The following is a 17225-nucleotide window of genomic DNA, read 5'->3' as shown; positions in this document are numbered from 1 at the left end:
ATTATGCAGCCATCAAAAAAATGAAATCTTGCCATTTGCAACGACGTGGATGGAACTAGAGAGTATTATACTAAGCACAGTAACTCAATCAAGGAAGACAATTATATGATCTCACTCATATGTGGAATTTAAGAATATGTGGGAGGGAGGGAAAAATAAGATGAAATCAGAGAGGGTGAGAAACCGTAAGAGACTCTTAACTATAGGGGACAAACTGAGGGTTGCTGGAGGGGAGGAAGGTGGGGGGATGGGGTAACTGGGTGATGGGCATCAAGGAGGACAAGTGATGTAATGCGCACTGGGTGTTACATGCAATTGATGAATCACTGAACCCTACCTCTGAAACTAATAATACGCTGTATGTTAATTATTTGATTTTAAGTTAAAAAAATGGGAAAAAGACTAATTTTTACTCTAAGACAATAAAAGACTATAGAAGATTCAATCAGATCCTTAAGAAATAACTCTAATGGACAAGGTTAGCCTGTGTAGCAGGCAGAATTTTAAAATGCATATTAATTAGAAATATGTTGGTTCATAATTTCAGGAGCTTCCCAGGTGAAATCGGACACTGGCCCCTGTATGTGGAGGGCAGGGAGAGGCCAAAGAAGAGGCAGGCCCCTCCAGATTGGTAGGTGGCAGTTTTGATAAGCAAAGGGAGCTTAATTTTAACGTTCATCTTGGGAGGCAGCAAGAGGAGTGAATCCCCACACCTGTGTGCCAAATCTTGAAAGCTTATCTAAAGGCCTTAACTAGGTTCAGTCATGTATATTCGGCAGGTGTTCTCAAGACCACGTCCTTACGTCAAGGCTGTTCTTGCAGCAGCCTCTGGGAGCAGGAAGGGCAAACAGAACGCACATTTCAAGGACAGGGGAGAAAGCGAGAGGGGCGCAGGCCCAGCTCATGGGTCAGCGGGCAGTCACGGCTTTTCAATGAGCTTCCCCAACATGTTTATGAGTATGTTGCAAATATATGAAAACAAGATAGTATGGTTTAACAGTAGCGCAAGCGTGCTTTGAAAACCTCACATATGGTACTTTGACCATCATCTGGATCCTTCAGAGAAGCAGCTACTTTAAAGAGGGGCTGTCCCAGAATCTATCCCAGGGAGCTTGTCAATTAGCTATCTGAAGTAGGTCGTTCCATAACACAGACCCCCAAGCATCAGCCAGAGTCCAGGGGCCCCAGGCCTCTGTGGCAGCCTCACTAGAGGAACCCCAAGTAATGGTTTCCCTATGGGGTGAAGAAACTGCGGATGCAAAGAGCAGCTACTGGCCCATGTTCTCTTTATAATCCTAATGAGTTTTCTTGGCTATCTGTCTCTTCCTTGATGAACCTTCTGATTAGGGATGGCAGGCCTAGGGGAGGAGATGGTCACTGTCTGTGGTCTGAGCTCTGCCAGAGGCTGAGTACAAACACAGTCAATCCAGTCTTCTAGATGATGGCCTGGCACCTTGTAACCCCTCCAAGTACTGTGTCGCCATCTTTTGTGGATCTCTCGTAATGACAGGATCTCAGAAATGGGAGGTCCTTTTGCCGGCTCTCACTGCCTGTGCCTGCCAGCAATGTTGCTCTCTCCACCTGCCCCAGGCGCATGTGGCTCAAAGCTCACCCATGCTGTTCCGAGGCCTGCCCAGTGCTAATCTGTGCTTCTCTGTTGAGTGTTGAGTTTACACTTGATCGTTCCTGCTCCTTTGTGATGCCAAATCTCAAGTTTTCGAAGTGTGCATTTTTTTCTTAGCTGTGACTGTCAGCCGCTCAAGGGCAGAAACCTGCACTTTGGTGGCCTTCGGTCTCTCCTCACAGACAGTGACGACTAGAACATCCCAGCCTCCAAGGCACGTGCATTTGTCACCTGTTGTACTAACTTCTGGCCCTATTAGCTTGGCCCTAGTTCCTTAGGAATCTTCCTCAGAATTCAACATTCCAATATAGCCCAACCACTTTCACCTTGATAGACTATTCTGAACCGCGTGTGAGGCAAGCAGGCAGAGTGGAGGCTGCCCTTCTCAAGGGTGGAACTGAAGCCAGCCAGACGCTGTAACAGCCCAGGGCCCTCTGGCTTTTTACTGGAGCCGACGCTGGAAATTCCGGTCTCTACTCCAGACCTACGATCCCATGAATTCTAGCACTTCGATTTGATATTAGAAAGTGTGCATGTCTTTATAAGCACCGCCTTCCCCCGTGTACCCCCACTGTTTAACTTCCTGTTTTTTCTATCCTGTGCAACTGTCCAAACTGCACAGCTCTTAGGACTGGACTTGACTCCTTCGAGACCTAGAGAACTGGCTACCTCCCACCCCTACCACCAACTCTGTGCCAAATGACCCACAAACCGCTTGATCTGGATTTTTTTTTTTTTTTTCCGTATAAAACTTAAACTTCCGTACACTTACCAGATTTGAAGACTGGCTTGGAGGGGCTTGAGGCACAATCCTTAAGTGCCCAATCCGGAGCTAGACTGAATTAACCTTAAACATAAGATCGCCAGTTATTTTACCAGCAAAAATGGGTTTATTTGGAAATAGCAGAGAACTACAACCCAAAACAAACAGGCAATGGCAAAACCACGGAGAAGCGCACGGAACATAGGAGAAGAAAGCTCTTTTTTTTTTTTTTTTTAAAGATTTTATTTATTTATTTGAGACAGAGAGAATGAGAGAGAGAGAGCACATGAGAGGGGGGAGGGTCAGAGGGAGAAGCAGGCTCCCCGCCGAGCAGGGAGCCCGATGCGGGACTCAATCCAGGGACTCCAGGATCATGACCTGAGCCGAAGGCAGTCGCTTAACCAACTGAGCCACCCAGGCGCCCGAAGAAAGCTCTTTTAAAGAGGAAAGGGACAGTTGGGAAGGGCTGTTATAAACAAAAAGTCCATTGGAATAAACGGGGAGTTCGCAGTATACTGGCTTCTGATTGGCTGATCGTGACAGTCTCTCATTGGCTGGGCTGTTGCCGGGAAGGAGGAGGACCGCTCTCCTTGACTATAGTAAAGGAGAGTAAAGTGCTCTTCACTTGCAAGCCGCCTCTCTGCCTGTTGGGTCTGCAGGCGCCAGGAGTGGTAGGGCATGAGAACTGCCCATCCTGGCCTCCCGGCTCCTTTCGAAATGAGTTTTCCTTTTATTAATTTTCACAGCTGCTTAGGTTTAAATCCTTGCTCAGCCCCTTGCTCAAGCTGTTTCTGAGTTCTGGTTTGTAAAATAGGGCTAAGTACTTGGCATAGTGCCTTGCAATTAGTGCTGTATGTCTTAGCTTTTTATTATTGCTGTTAACGTTTAGTTATGTGGGAAACAGATGATTTCTCTCTTCCCTCCTGTGCTTTATGCTCAGGCCACAGGAGTCCTCGATTTGGGTAGGCACACTGCCTACACTCCTTACCATGAGCTTTTGGGGCAGTGCCAGTTGTTCCGCTTAGGAGACCTGCGCAGGGTTTGTGGCAGCTCCTGGGGGTGGAAAAGCATCTCGGCCAACTGGACTAGTCACTAATTCAACTTAACAAACCAATGGCTGAAAGAATTTCTCCTTAAGAGAGGTGCATCCTAGTAATGGCCTAGTAATACACCATGGCCTAGTAATACACCTATGGGTGCAGAGGGTAGGAGGAAAACAGGCTCTGTGTCTGATCCAGGAGGCCTTTTTATTTTTATTTTTTTTAAGATTTTATTTTTATTTGAGAGAGTGGGCGTGAGAGAGCACGAGCTGGGGGAGGGGCAGAAGGAGAGAGAGAGAAGCAGACTCCCCTGCCTGAGCAGGGGGTGCAATTCGGGGCTCAATCCCAGGACCCCAGGATCATGACCTGAGCCACCCAGGTGCCCCCGCAGGAGGTCTTTTTAAATGGGCTTCTGACTGAATGTCCCTGGACTCAGTTCACCTTTTATTTTTAAAGATTTATTTATTTGAGAGAGCACGCACACATGTGCGGGCGAAGCGACGGAGGGGTAGACAGAGAGGGAGAGAGAGAATTTCAGGCGGACTCCGCACTGAGCGGGGAGCCCAACTCCGGGCTGGATCCTACAACCCCAAGATCACCACCCAGCCAAAACCAAGAGTCGGACAACCCAACCAACAATGCCACCCAGGTGCCCCTGAAAGTTCACCTTTTAAACCAGGGACCTAAATGAGGCTGTCTTTGAACTTAAGATGAGGGTGGGGTGAATGTTTGACAAACCTCTCAGAACTCAGGCTTGGAGCAGTAGCCTGGTGCCTTGTGTTGGCCCCTCTGGCATTTAAGGCTTTTCCCTCCCTGGATGCAAAGATTGGGAGTGGAAGGTTCTCTGGCTAGAACTCGAGTTGAGATCCTTTCTTTGCAAGTGATTCGGTCTCCTCATGACTTTGGGATGGTCACTCACCTTCTTCTGTACTGCTAGAGCTTCTCCTGGGAAGATATTACAGATAAATTCACATAGGAAGCAGCTGGGAGTATTACGGACTTCTTGAGCAGTTCTTAGTCATCTGTTTTTGACTATATAAAACACTCATTCCCTCCCATGCTCTCTGGCTTCTCTAGGCAAGTGTTCTTTTGTTAACAGCTGCCCACACTTAGGTATGGAAGAATCCAGTGGCTGCCGGTTAGAACAAGCGTGTTAAGGGCAGCAAGCAACAACTAGCTAGTAAAGAACTGGGGGCGGGGAAATAAAGCCGCTGTTTTGGTTTTGAAATGTGGACCATACTGGCTTGGGGCTTAGCAAAGATATGTAGCCCTCATACTTCCATAGTCTCTTCTTGGCTTATAGCAAGTAAACTACTAACCTTTCTGGGCAGGAGAGAAAGGATCCAGTACGCAGGGGCCCAGGTTGGTTGGAAAAGCAGTCGGGTTGGTGGACAGGTGCTAGAAAGGATGAGGCTAGGAGTCTCCAGGAACCAGAGGCCAGGTGACTAAGGTCCGGTGTCCCCTCAAGCCTCCTCCCTAGGAGGCACGGTATTTTTTCTGCTTAGATCAGCTTATTTGCTACTAGTGCCCAGTTGCTTCCAGAGCCAGGCAAATGCCTCACTTTTGCAACTTTTCACTCTTTTCTCTGTCCTCTCCCTTCTTGACTCAATCCAGCAGAAGTGAGAACACTGGTGGTAAGAGGTCAATCTTTCAAACTTACCCAGGCTTTGGCCAGATCATCCGTGCTGAAGGTGAGAGCATTATTTGTTTATTCAAAACTAACGAAAAGGTCAACAAACTTCGGAAGAGTGTATAAGTCACTTTTTTATTCATTCATTCATTCATTCATTCATTCATTCATTCAGTAAAGACTGAGAGCCTATTATATATCAGCTGTTGTACCAGGCCCTGAATTTACAAAGATGAAAGAAAGTCCATGTATAACAAACGAGTTCCTGATTTTAGGTTATTGTTAAAGAATTTCCAATTTCCAAGAAAAAAGATTTTCACTGGGTTCCCTCACACTGACAGTGAAGGTTGAGTATTCCCACGTGGGGTGGGCACTGGCTTATGATTCCTGAGCTTATGAGCAGCAGTGACCTTTCCTCCCTCCTCTTCCAAGCAAGTGTTCCAGCCATAGAGGTCCTTCAAACATCCCCAACCACCCTCAGTGTGTGTGTGATGTGGGGAGCGGGGGGCTTGCACACATATACACACCGTATCTCATAGGAAGGAAGATGACAGGTAAGGGTATGTGAAGTACACTCCCAACTTTCCCCTATGAAGGGTGTCTCTTTTCACTTAAAACTATGCCAAGAAACTTAACAGTCAACTGCAGAGTGTGTTCTAATACTGCTTATTGAACATGACAAAACCCTACAGAAAATTTGGAATTTTGTTATAGGATTATGCACAGGGATTATTTTATGGGATTTGGACTGTATATATATGTGTGTGTGCTCGCAAAGAAACGTCAACTAAGTTTTCTCAAATGGCAGCTCATCAAATGAATAGATTGTGTTCATGGTTTGTCTTGTCAATTCATTAATTTATACCCAGCAGGACTTTAAGTCAATCAGGGACTCCTAGTGCCGCAATTGGTAATGTTGTCTTGCAACAAAAGCCTAAAAAAACACAACACAGAGGAAGGAGGTTGTGCTTCTCTTTACCAACTGCTGCAGCTGACGCTGGAGTTTTCATCCCCTCCCTCCCCACCTGGAGGGAGAAACAGCTGCTGACTGCTGATGGCCCATTGCCGTCCAGCGCCTCTGTGGTCCACAGGGCTGATGATATACGGGTGTTGCGGCCTTTGATTTCTAGGCTTATTCTGCTGGTGGTATGTCAGTTGAGGAAGGTCATCGAAAAGACGTGACTGCCAGTTGGTCCATGAGTTGGACCCTGGCCCTCAGGCTCCTCCCTCCCTCCCGTGTCCTCGGAATGGGGGTTCTGCTCGCCTCTCCCGTTCCCAGAGGCTGCTCCAAGGACACAGCCTTGCTACAGCTGAGAACACCTGCACGGTGCACGTGACCAAACCCAGTTAAGGCCTCCTTATGGACTTTTAAGATCTGGCAAGTGGGTGCGGGATCCATTCATCTTGCTGCAGCCCAAGACAAGTCTTAAATGTCAGTCCCCTTTGCTTCCTAGAACTGCCACCTACCAAGCCGGAGTGGCGTGGCTCTTTCTTCACCCTCTCCCTGCCCTCCAGCTCCGGGGGTATTTCACATTCCACCAGGAAAGCCTCGGAGGTTGCGAAAGAACAGGATCTCCCCAAACTTTTTCTCCCATCAGTTTCTGGTCTGTCCTTTGTCATGATGGCTGGGAGGGGCCGCAGCCTGTCCCTGCAGGCACCTCCCTGGCCAAGCCCCAGCCCTGCAACTTGCTCATGTTTTTGCCCTCCAGGCTCCGAGAGATCTTTCAGAAGGGATTCAGGATGAGGAAGAGGTGGGGGGTGGGGGGGTGGAGGGAGGAACTCTCCTTCGCAAGCTTATTTCTTTGGCCAGGGCTGTCTTTAACCTGCCCAATCAAGGTATAGACAGGTTTTCTGGCACAGGCCCAACACGGAGGTCACAGCTGCCCTTTCAGTAGTGATCCTTAACCAAGAGGTTTTAGAAAATGTTTTTTTTTTTTGAGAAACTGTCTCTGGAAGCCCTAGGGCTGGTGTGGTCCATTAACAGGCACTGTCTCCAAAGAGTCCTCCTCTAGAGGTCTACATCCTTGAATCTAGGTGCGGAAGCCAGAGACCTGGGACCTTTTAAGGTGCCTGCCTTCCCCACCCTGCTGCCAGGGGCTGAGTCAACGCCCCAGTGAAAGTAGCCGGCACCCTCTCATGCTGGGTTTTTCTGCCCTGGCTTGTCTGAAGAAGGTAGGAGAATGAGAGGAATACTAACCGCCCTGGAGGAAATGTGGTTTGATGACCTGCATCGCTTTTTACATGCCTTTCATCTGACTTGCAAGAGGATCCACTGGGCTCATGTTTGGTTCTGGTTCTTAAAAATAATTTCCAAAAAGTGTCTGCTAAAATAAAAATCTGTCATCCTCATTCATATCTTTAACTGTTAATAGTGATTTATAAACTGAATGTTGATAAAACTTGAGCACACTGTCTGCTCATCTTTTAGATGATCGGAGATAGGCTGGAGCCCGTCATGCAGAACCACCAGCCACTGCTCTGTGGGGAGAGGCCTTGTCTCTACTCCAAGGACACATCACAAAAGCAGACAATACCTAGATGTTTTAAAAAACACATCCTATAAAAGCACTTTTTGTTGTGTTCACATCAAAGAATCCCATACAAATCTTAATTCACTGGAGATTTGAAAACAAGTCTGTTTACCTATTAGCAGAATCTGAAAATAGTCGCCGTGGACATGGTGCCTTCCAGGGCTATCGTTTTCAAGCTTCCGTGCACATTTTTCTCAGAATTTCCAGCTGAGTTCTGGCTTTTGGGAGCCGTGGCCAAGTGCTAGGGTATGAAAGAAGAAAACAAATCTCCCAGCCTTCCTATGGTAGGCCTCTTCAGCAAGGCAGGAGATAAGCCAGTGAGAAAGAAGTGATTGGGTGACAGTCGCTGTGCCCCGTGGCAAAAGTGTCAGAAAGTGATTTGCATGAAAGTGAGAAATTCTGCTTTGCAATAAGTGGGATTGGTTTCACCCACTCTGATACAGGTCTTCCTTCACCACAGGGCATTTTATACTCTGAGATTTCCTGAAACAAGTTTCAGGAAGGAGCTGGAAAGGTCTCTCAGGAGGAAGGTCGAGCTGTGTTCAGGGAGCTCGCAGGCATCTGGCGGTCGTCCACAGCAAGAGCAGATGAAGACCTCCCAACAGGCAAGAAAGCTGGGAAGGCTGGTGGTGTCTTCGGGTGGAAGCAGCAGTAAGAGGAGCTAGCCCTCGAACAGAGATGCAAAACTGGAAGAGGTAGAGAACTACAGAAGGAGTTCATCTTCTACAGAAGGAATGGAGGAAAAAAAGCTTTTAGGAATAGGAGTTTAAAAAGATTAAGTTGATTGTCAAATGGGTTCGGTGTCCTGGAGAAGACTCTGGTTCAGGCTGTCTTCTCTCTGATGCTTTGTCCTCTCAGGCAAGCCCACTTCACCAAAGAGCTGGGTTTTTGAAGTAAACAGCTCCTGGAGTCTGCACACATCTTCCCCGGCAGTGTGTCCAGTGGCCGTGTTGATGGCTACCAACCACACTCCGAACAGTCCTTCACAACATCCCCCACGTGGCCACAAGAGCTAAGGTGCTCTCTTGCGGCCAAATGATCCAGTCCTTGGACACATAACCAAAGGGCTCTAAGAAGTGGCCACCAGGGGGTGGATAAGAGGAGCAGAGGGTCTACCAGCTCCGGCTTACCACTCCAGTTAAGTCCCTGGGACAAAGAAGTGGGCGCTGGGCGTGTCCCACACCACCACCATCACTTACTTGGGTCTACTGAGCTCAGGTTAGAATCTTGACAGGAAGAGACCTTCCTTTCTGGGCATGAACATTCAAGTGAGGGCTTCCCTAACCATTTCCTAGTGTCTCCTCAAGCCTGGCCCCGCTGTATGGCCCCCAAATTGCTCCAAACCCTTCTGTACCTTCTTCCTATCCATGTGCCCACCATGCACTCTGCTTCGCTTGTGGGAACACAGGAGACAGCCATTATGGGGAGCTCCTGCCTCCCCCTGAAGCAGGCAGAGACTGCTTGAGCGGGTGCGGGCGGCTATAGTCCCTGAGGCCAGGAACCTTGAAATTCCGCTGGTGGCTTGGGAGCGTTGCATTTTGTACTCATCACCGCAGCTGTTTTGGCCGCTGCTGGTTTGGTGTAAAGGGAAGTGAAGAAAGCAGCTTCCCTGAAAAACTGTATTCAGCTCAGTCATTTCTGGGACTGTGAAGACAGGATTCTTTATGCTCTAATCTTCTCAAGTAACCTTAAAAAGATGTAAAATTATCGGTCTGTGACACAGAAAACCTTTAAACCGTCTGCCATATTTCCATCACAGGTGGGATGGGCGGCATCCATGTACTGGAGCGTGCTCTTGGGACCACCACCTGCACAGTGGGGGGAGGCAGGATGGGGCAGAAGGGCAAGCTGAACCACGATGCAGTCGTTAGAGGAACTGCCCAGTTCCATGAGGAATTCTGAAACTGGATGGCACTTCAGATACCCCCAAATTGCGGGAGGGGAGCTGGGCTCTCGTACCCTCACTGGCTGCTTGTGGGCACAGCTGCAGGAGAGGCAGTTCTCTGCTGAGGGCAATTCCTGGGGGGACACAGAGCGTGGAGGGAGTGTCCTGGTCATAAAGGAGGGAGGGTGGGGCAGTGTACCACAATACCCTCTAACCCCCCCATCAGCCCACTAAGAATGAGAGACCAACATTATTTAAATTTTTATTTTTTCTATAGTACATCTCATTCAAATCATAGAATAGTCTGATCCATTTTTTTCTCAAGCACAACTTAACACTCATCTCAGATGTTTTTTCTTTCCTTCTTTTAAGCTTACAGGATGGATAAAGATACACTTTAATGGACAAAAACCATCACTCAGAGTTTATTAAAAATACAACTTCCCGGGGCCCACTGCCAGAGCTTTGGAGTGTCTGGGGTGGGTCCTAGGGATGCAACATTTTAAAACTCTGCTCTGTAATTCTGCTGCAGGTGGTCTGTGAACCATCCTTAGAGGAACACTGCTTAGGACTTGTCTGTTATCTATTGGAAGCCATCTCAGGAAATCCAGGTATAATTAAGTATACAGAAATAGCTCTTCTATAAAATTTCCATATAAAAATAACGGTATTTATTTACAAAGTTTGAGATGCTATAAAATAATACATCATATTAGGTTAGGTACTTCGATCTAGTCAAGTCTACATTAGGCAAGTCAGATGTGGTGTCTGCATCTTCCCCTTACTTCTCTTGTTTAAACTGCTTAAAGCATGTGGCACCACAATGTTTCCTTCATGCAGAAAAAAAGCAGACCTATATTTTCTGGAAATAAAACCCAACAGCACATGATCAGAGTAAAGCATCTCCCAATGAAAAGGTGAACAAACTTGTGATTTGGGCTCACAGCCTCTCTTCTGTCTCAAAGCCAAGTGTGGTGGTGGTAAACAAAACAGCTCAAGGAACTCACAGTACCAAACCGCGGTCCTCCGAGCTCAGGCCTGCGGAGGGGCCGGCCAGTGCGGTTGGCCAGTTGCTAACAAAAGGTGGAACCTGCCATCGTGCTACTAGGAGGAACAGAACTGCAGTGTGCTCAGAGAAGTCTTCTAGCACAAAAGTATCTGGGTCTCCAAACTGTAGTATGAAAAAAACACTGACCCCAGTCATGAACAAGCAAAATAAAACATCAGGCCATTTGTTACTAGGTGGTGCCTGGCATGTGGAAGATGGTGTATGCTTAGTGATAACATGGTGAGTTTGAAGTGACAAAGGGTTTTCAACCGCAAACACGATCTGGGGGTTTCCTTGTTGAGACAGACATGGACAGAAACAAGCTAATGTGGCACAGAGGGGTCCACTGATAACCCCACCTCTCAAGCCTCCTGCCAACGACCAACATGCAGGACGGTCTTTGCTCACGGAGGAATGAGTTTCTTCCCAGGTGTGAGGTCTAAACCTGGGGTCTTCCAGGTTGAAAGAGGCCCAAAGCTGACACCACAGTCTCATGTTGGGGACTCATGAGTGGAGTCCCACTTCTGCTCCTCGGCTGTGAAGCACTTGGTGCGACAGAGGACTGATATTTATTCAAAGAGGTTTGGAAGGACTATGGTGAGGGTGTGGTTTTCGGGAGGCCATGTGGCCCTCACAGGAGGAAGAAGTTCTGAGTTGTGGTGCAGACTCTGCCAGACAGGCCAAGGGATGTTGGACAGGTCAGGCTCTTGGCTTGTTTCTCAATGAATGGGGCAGAAGAGATGGTCCCTTCCATTCTGAGACCCTTGGTGGAGAAAGGGTGAGTCCTGCCCCTATTTCATCTACACTGGCTTCCTAAAGCAGCTCTAAGCAGGGAGGCCCTAAGTCCAGTCTGCTGGAATAGCAAGGGTCAAGATAGCATTGGATTCTAGAGCCCTTTTTATAAAGCAAAGTTTGTATAAGAATGACACAGGATTTTACCTTGACTGAGAGAACAGCTGTGCAGAATGCACATAAAAAACAAATACACTTTCTGCTGTCTCCAGTACTATCATGCATGGCCATCTGCTACCATTTAAGCTTCCATACTTGTCAGAGATGCCCAGGGCATAACTGGAGGGTCGAAGTTTCATGTCCCCCACTTTTTCTTCTTTAGCATAGTGTGAATGTAGATGTATGTGGGGGAACTGGATCTCAAAGGTTACATAAGCGTAACTGTTCAGAGATACCTTGAAAAGGCTAATTCCTGAGAAATGTTATTATTTATGTGGGTGTTTAAATTTTTCTTAAAAAGGTAAGATCTTAAGCAAACATCAGGCTTTTTCCCTTTTGAGTAATAATGTGGTTTCCCTGAAGGTTAAACTAACTGAACATTGTGCCGACTGTGATTTGAAGGGCAGGGAGACACACTCCTGAGGCAGATGGCCCGGTGCAGGCCCCTGGCACACACCTGTGTCTTCCATAAATACACATTTATGATCGGCAGTGCCTAGGGACCGCTGCCATGGGTCATGAAAATGGGGAGCCTATTTGTGAAAATATCCTGGGGGAGTCTTTAGCTCCACTAAGGCCAATCCACATGTAGAGTAAAAGACTATCTTTTATGTATCTAATATAAAAAGTAGATTTTTATGTATCCAACCATTTGAAAAACTAGAAGAAAACACCTAGAAAAGTGATTACTTTTCTATGGTATAGGTTCCATTGCAAGGTAATGAAGCTAATAATGAGAATGTCATGGGTTAGTTAGATTTATGGATACTGCTGGTAGCTAAATTTTTCTTTTAAATCTTACAAATTCCTTAACAAACTCCAAAATGTATGCTTAAAACTAGAATTTAGTAGCAATTCCAAGTGCATGTTATGGGACAGAGTGGTATGGCAAGTCTTTCAATTGTCTGACCCAGGACAAATGTCACTTTCTCAGGGGGGCCTTCCCTGGCCACCCTAGCCAAAGTTGCCTTTCCCCCCACTGTCTTATTACCCTGTCATTTTTTTCCCTTAGCACTGATCATTCTCAATGTTTTCTGTTTTGTATTCACTCAAATACCTACTGGAGGATTAAATCTTCACATTCACTGTCCAACACCCACCCCGTACTTACCACTAAGGAGGTACAATCTTAATACCTACATCCCAGATTTGTTGGGGAGACACACTTCTTTCATATGCCTGAGGATAGGGAGCTGGATAGGTATTTAAAGGGCCCTTAAAGTGAACCACTGATCAAGTTAAACAGGCAACCCGCCCCCCCCGCCACAACTCTCTGAGTGTGGTTATGAGAGAAACAGCTTTGGCAGCTCCCTTCCTTTGTAACCCTGCCCCCAAGAACACCCAACACCACTATGTTCTGACTGTCCTGGGGCCCAAGTTACATCTATACTTGGAGCAACTTTGCTGTCTCTGTGACCCGAGCAGCCAAAAGAGTTGCGGTTTAACAAACACGAGTGACAGATGTCTGCATGGCTAAAGGGAGCCACGCCTTTGTGAAACATCGCCATCTTAATGATCTGGTAGGAGCTAACTTGCATTTGAGGACCGACCCTGGCTTTATTTTTCAAGTATGGCCGGGAAATTTTGCCCACGAGGGGAGTTCTCCTCTTTCATCCTGCTAAAATGGCAGAAACTCCCCACCATTTCTATAAAGAATTAAATTGCGGGAAACCAAACATGTGGTCATCACCTGTCATGTTGCCCAGGGCCAGTGCGCACGGCTGAGGTGAGGAGTCACCGTGTCAGCACCCCCTTTCCTGCCCGCGCCACAGCGTCCTCCGTGGTCATAAGGCACAATTCACGTCAGCACTTACTAGGGCTGTTCTCATCCCCTTGTCAGCACAGGGAAGGATGAAGTAGATGAGACAGGTTCACGGTGGGGGGAGGGCGAAGGGAAGCTCGGGCAGGTGCCTGGGTGCCCTCCCCGCGTGCGTGCGGGGCAGCCGTGGTAGGTCTGGTGCCCCCTGTGCACGTGCTAAAGGGAGCATGAATTTACTGACCGGCTGACACGACGCACTTGGAAGGGTCACAGCTGCACTGACCCTTGAGGAGGCAAAAGGCCTCTCGAACTCCCCAAAAAGCAGAGTGGGACCAGCACCTTCTGGGAGCGGTGTGTGTGTGTGTGCACTCACGTGTACATGCGTGTGTGCAAGTAACCCCACAGGCTACGCCTATGAAGAATCCTGGATGTTGTAACCATAATTTCCTAACATTTTGTTACTTTGACTTCTATATGGAATTGTGACTGAGTGGTGAACTTTTAAAAAATCTCTTTAGGGGAGATACATAAGAATAAAAGAATTAATCTTTCTAAACATCTCAACTTAGTTTTCCGCTCAGATAAGGTTTTATACCAGCAACATGTACTGGTGACCACAGTGTGACTCCAACAGATGTCCTCAGCAGTAAGCCAAACACATTACTGAGGGACAGAGACCATTTCCCACCAAATACCACACGCATATGGCTGAGATGGCCAGTGATGGGGCACCAATTATGTTAAGAGTCTTTGGTTGCTTTTAAAAAAACAAATCTGTATTTTATCAGTTTACAACACTATAGCAGCAGAGAGAGAGAGAGAGAATAGAGAAAGGGATGGTGTCCCAAGAGCTCCAGCAAGGACTCTGCTATTTGGTGGAGGAATGGTTATGGTTAATGTACCTGCACAAATGCTGATGTTCAGGTCTTGGAACCTGTAAAAGATATTTTGAAGACTAAAGAGCTAGCTGTGGCCCTTGGCCTCTCCAGGTCCCTGCTGGGCCCCCCTCAAGTACAGGGATGTGGGTGGTGAAGGTTGGAGTTAGTAAAGGAGGTGGCAGTTTGGGAGGAAACTCAGTTTTACTCAACTGTGTAGCTGATGATCTTCAAGTCAGAAATGTCTTGGAAGCCCTCAGGGCCCCGCTGCAGCCTCTGCGGTCTTTCAGACTCCTGCCATCCCCCCAGCCTCAGGGGTGTGCCCCAGAACTTGGGCTGAGACAGAATTCTCTAAGAACTGCCTCAACCTCCCTGCCCCCTTGACCACTCCGAGTCTGCACTATGGCTTCTTTCTGACAGAATGAGTGTTGTCTCAAAGGAACTTACGTTAAAGTCGTGTGTTCTTGTGTATTCGTTTTCACGGCCTTAGTAAAAATTTTAGGTCAGCCAAATCTTTCACCTCCGGCTCACTGGAAGCAGAGTGGAAGAACTTTAAAAAGGCATCAGCAGGCATCTGTACTTCCCCCATGGATTTAGAAAAGCACTGATCTGGGACCAGGTTAGTGCTGGGCCCAAAGGTGCTAGATTAATCTAGAGGCAAATCCAAATGATTCGAGTCAAAAGAGTTATTTTCCATTATTATTTGCTCCTTCTCAAGGCCTTACTGTGAAATTAGATTGGGGTTTGGCCATGCTGACAGATGTCCCCACGCTCCCCTGTTCGGAGGAGAAGGGACTGTGAACACCCCAGTGCAGTGCTCCCGGTGGTGTCTTTGGCTAGGAAACAACATACTGTGTACCGCATGATATGAAACAGATCCAATCGTTTGGAGTGGTCAATATTTTTCCCTGTTTCTGTGAAACACTGAATATCGGGTTAGTTTGAAATGCAATTTAGCCAGGCATAAACCCAATACGGTAATTTTGATTAACGAAAATGTACAAAAGGTGACATGTACAGGAAAACACTGCTGTCCATATTCTTGAAATAGGCTTTTCTTTTAAGACAAAAGTAATGACATTTGGTTCATTTTCACAAATTGCACACTGAGTGAAATCATACAAGTACTGTAGGGAACTCCAAGCAAGCAGTTCGGTCATAGGAATTTGTTTCTTTGTTTTGTTTTAAATGGAAAAGCTATATGAAATGCATAGCTTTGATTAAAACTAGAGATACAATTTCCTTCTCTGTAAAACTCCAGATTTAGAATGCTGGCAAAGGCAGTGCTGGCGAAGTATTTAATGCACGTGGAAATGCTATTCTATTTTGGCTTCCAGAAGTAGCCCTAGAAAATTCTATGCACCAATGCATTGGCTAATAATGATCATTTCAGTTTTACTATACATTTTTCTAAATGTCACTTAAGTACTTAAGAATTAGCGCTTGCTCCTTTCTAGAAGCCGTCTAAGGCAGCTGATGCGTCAAGCACCTCAACTAGACTTTCAACTAGTTCAGCAGTTCAATCTGTGCTCCTTAGACCTCAAGGATTGCCGACTACATCCCTCACTGTACAACTCATCCCCCTGGGATCCTTTCATGGTCACTCCTGCTTGTAAAAAGCAGCCCAGCCGAGGAAGAGAGACAGACAAACATGATGTCACGGGCCGCTCACTACAGCAACCTTGATTCTAAGGAGGGTTACGTGGGTGTGGGGGAACACAAAGATCCCACCTCGTGGAGGATAAATGAGCTTCATTCATGCTGCCAATTCTTTAGGGGCTGTCCCCTCTATCACCTCAGAAAACCGCTTTGTTTGCGGTGTGATCCAGGGCTCTGTCGTTCAGAGTTTTCATTCACGCTAACTTTCATCTCAATCATCTCAGCCTTCAGGTAATCTGCTTATTGTGTTTCCCTAGTTTTCACTGAACACACAGTGCAAACAAAGGCAAAGACTGAAGCAATCATTTCAAAAACAAGAGCTCACACTAAAAACACACATGAGCATCAAATATTAAACGTGGGTTTTCTCCTGTCTTTATTCTGGGGAGGAGGAATCCTCCTCGTCATCTTCCTCGTCGTCGTCGTTGAACGAACAGGGGGTCTCGCCTCGCGACTCAGAGCAGTGAGAGGCCGCACTGCTGGACTGGTGACTGTTTGGGGCAAGGAACTGCCCGGTTGCTAAGGCCACTTCGGCATCCAAGCACAACCCTTGGTTTACACTAGCAAATAATTAAAAACACACAAGCTCATTAATGCGGCAAATGTTTTAAGCTTTGCAAAATGTAGGACTAAAAACATGGGGGAGGAGGTGCCACTGGGGTGCTCTGCCCAAATCTGCTCCAGAAAAGACCCGCACTGACACCTGCGGAGGGGCTCAGGGCCTCACCGCTTCTCTTTCTAACCCTGAAAATATACGTACCTTGATTGGGACAAGGTGGCACCAGCGGTCAGGTCTAAATTTGAAACTGATTGAGTAGAGTTCAAAAGTAGTCCCTGATTTAACCAGGAAGGTCCTGTGGAGATCTCTATAGGGAGAAACAGAAACAGAAGATGTCGGCGTGCCACAAGCTGAAGGAAGCGCGTGAGCCTGATCTACGTACAGCCAGGGGAGGGGCGCCTGGGGGCTCAGTCGTTAAGCCTCTGCCTTCAGCTCAGGTCATGATCCCAGGGGCCTGGGATCGAGCCCTGCATCGGGCTCCCTGCTCCGTGGGAAGCCTGCTTCTCCCTCTCCCTCTGCTGCTCCCCATGCTTGTGCTCACTCTCTCGCAAATAAATAAATAAAAATCTTTTAAAAATTACAGCTAGGTAAGTCTCCTGCCCTGGGGAGAATCCACATTTTTTTTGGCTTGGAAAAACGAAATCTCTAGGACATCAGAACAGGAAAAAAATATGGGAAGGTAGACTACAGTGAGGAAGAATTCAAATTAAACCAATCACAGACTCATTCTTTTTTGACCTCAAGAGAGCAGCTGAGAGTACAGAGATCACTGCACTATTCCTGGACACCTGCTATCCTCACCATCAAAGACTCTGACTGGTGTTAAAAGCTGAAGCCAGGAGTGGGTAAAAAAGAAAGTCAAATCAGAAATAGGTAAGAAGGACAGGGGCGCCTGGGTGGC

The 17225-nt window shown here is 47.1% G+C and overlaps 1 protein-coding gene across 9 annotated transcripts in view; it reads right to left on the bottom strand.

Annotated features, from left to right (window-relative positions):
* Window positions 1-9722: 9722 nt before the first annotated feature.
* TFDP2 (transcription factor Dp-2) overlaps window positions 9723-17225 on the bottom strand; it is a 172636-nt gene continuing 165133 nt past the window's right edge. For all 9 annotated transcript variants that reach the window (XM_032408557.1, XM_032408549.1, XM_032408552.1 and 6 more), the window contains 2 exons: window positions 16526-16631; window positions 9723-16325 (listed from right to left, as the gene is read on the bottom strand). In XM_032408557.1, coding sequence (XP_032264448.1) covers window positions 16142-16325; window positions 16526-16631 — 290 coding nt within the window. In that variant the 3' untranslated portion in view covers window positions 9723-16141. The remainder of the gene's footprint in view (window positions 16326-16525; window positions 16632-17225) is intronic.

The sequence above is a fragment of the Phoca vitulina genome, unplaced genomic scaffold (assembly GCF_004348235.1).
Source record: "Phoca vitulina isolate PV1807 unplaced genomic scaffold, GSC_HSeal_1.0 scaffold10, whole genome shotgun sequence".
In the NCBI taxonomy this organism is placed as follows: Eukaryota; Metazoa; Chordata; class Mammalia; order Carnivora; family Phocidae; genus Phoca; species Phoca vitulina.
The sequence above is the reverse complement of the archived record's forward strand: the minus strand, read 5'-3'. Positions and strand labels throughout refer to the sequence as shown.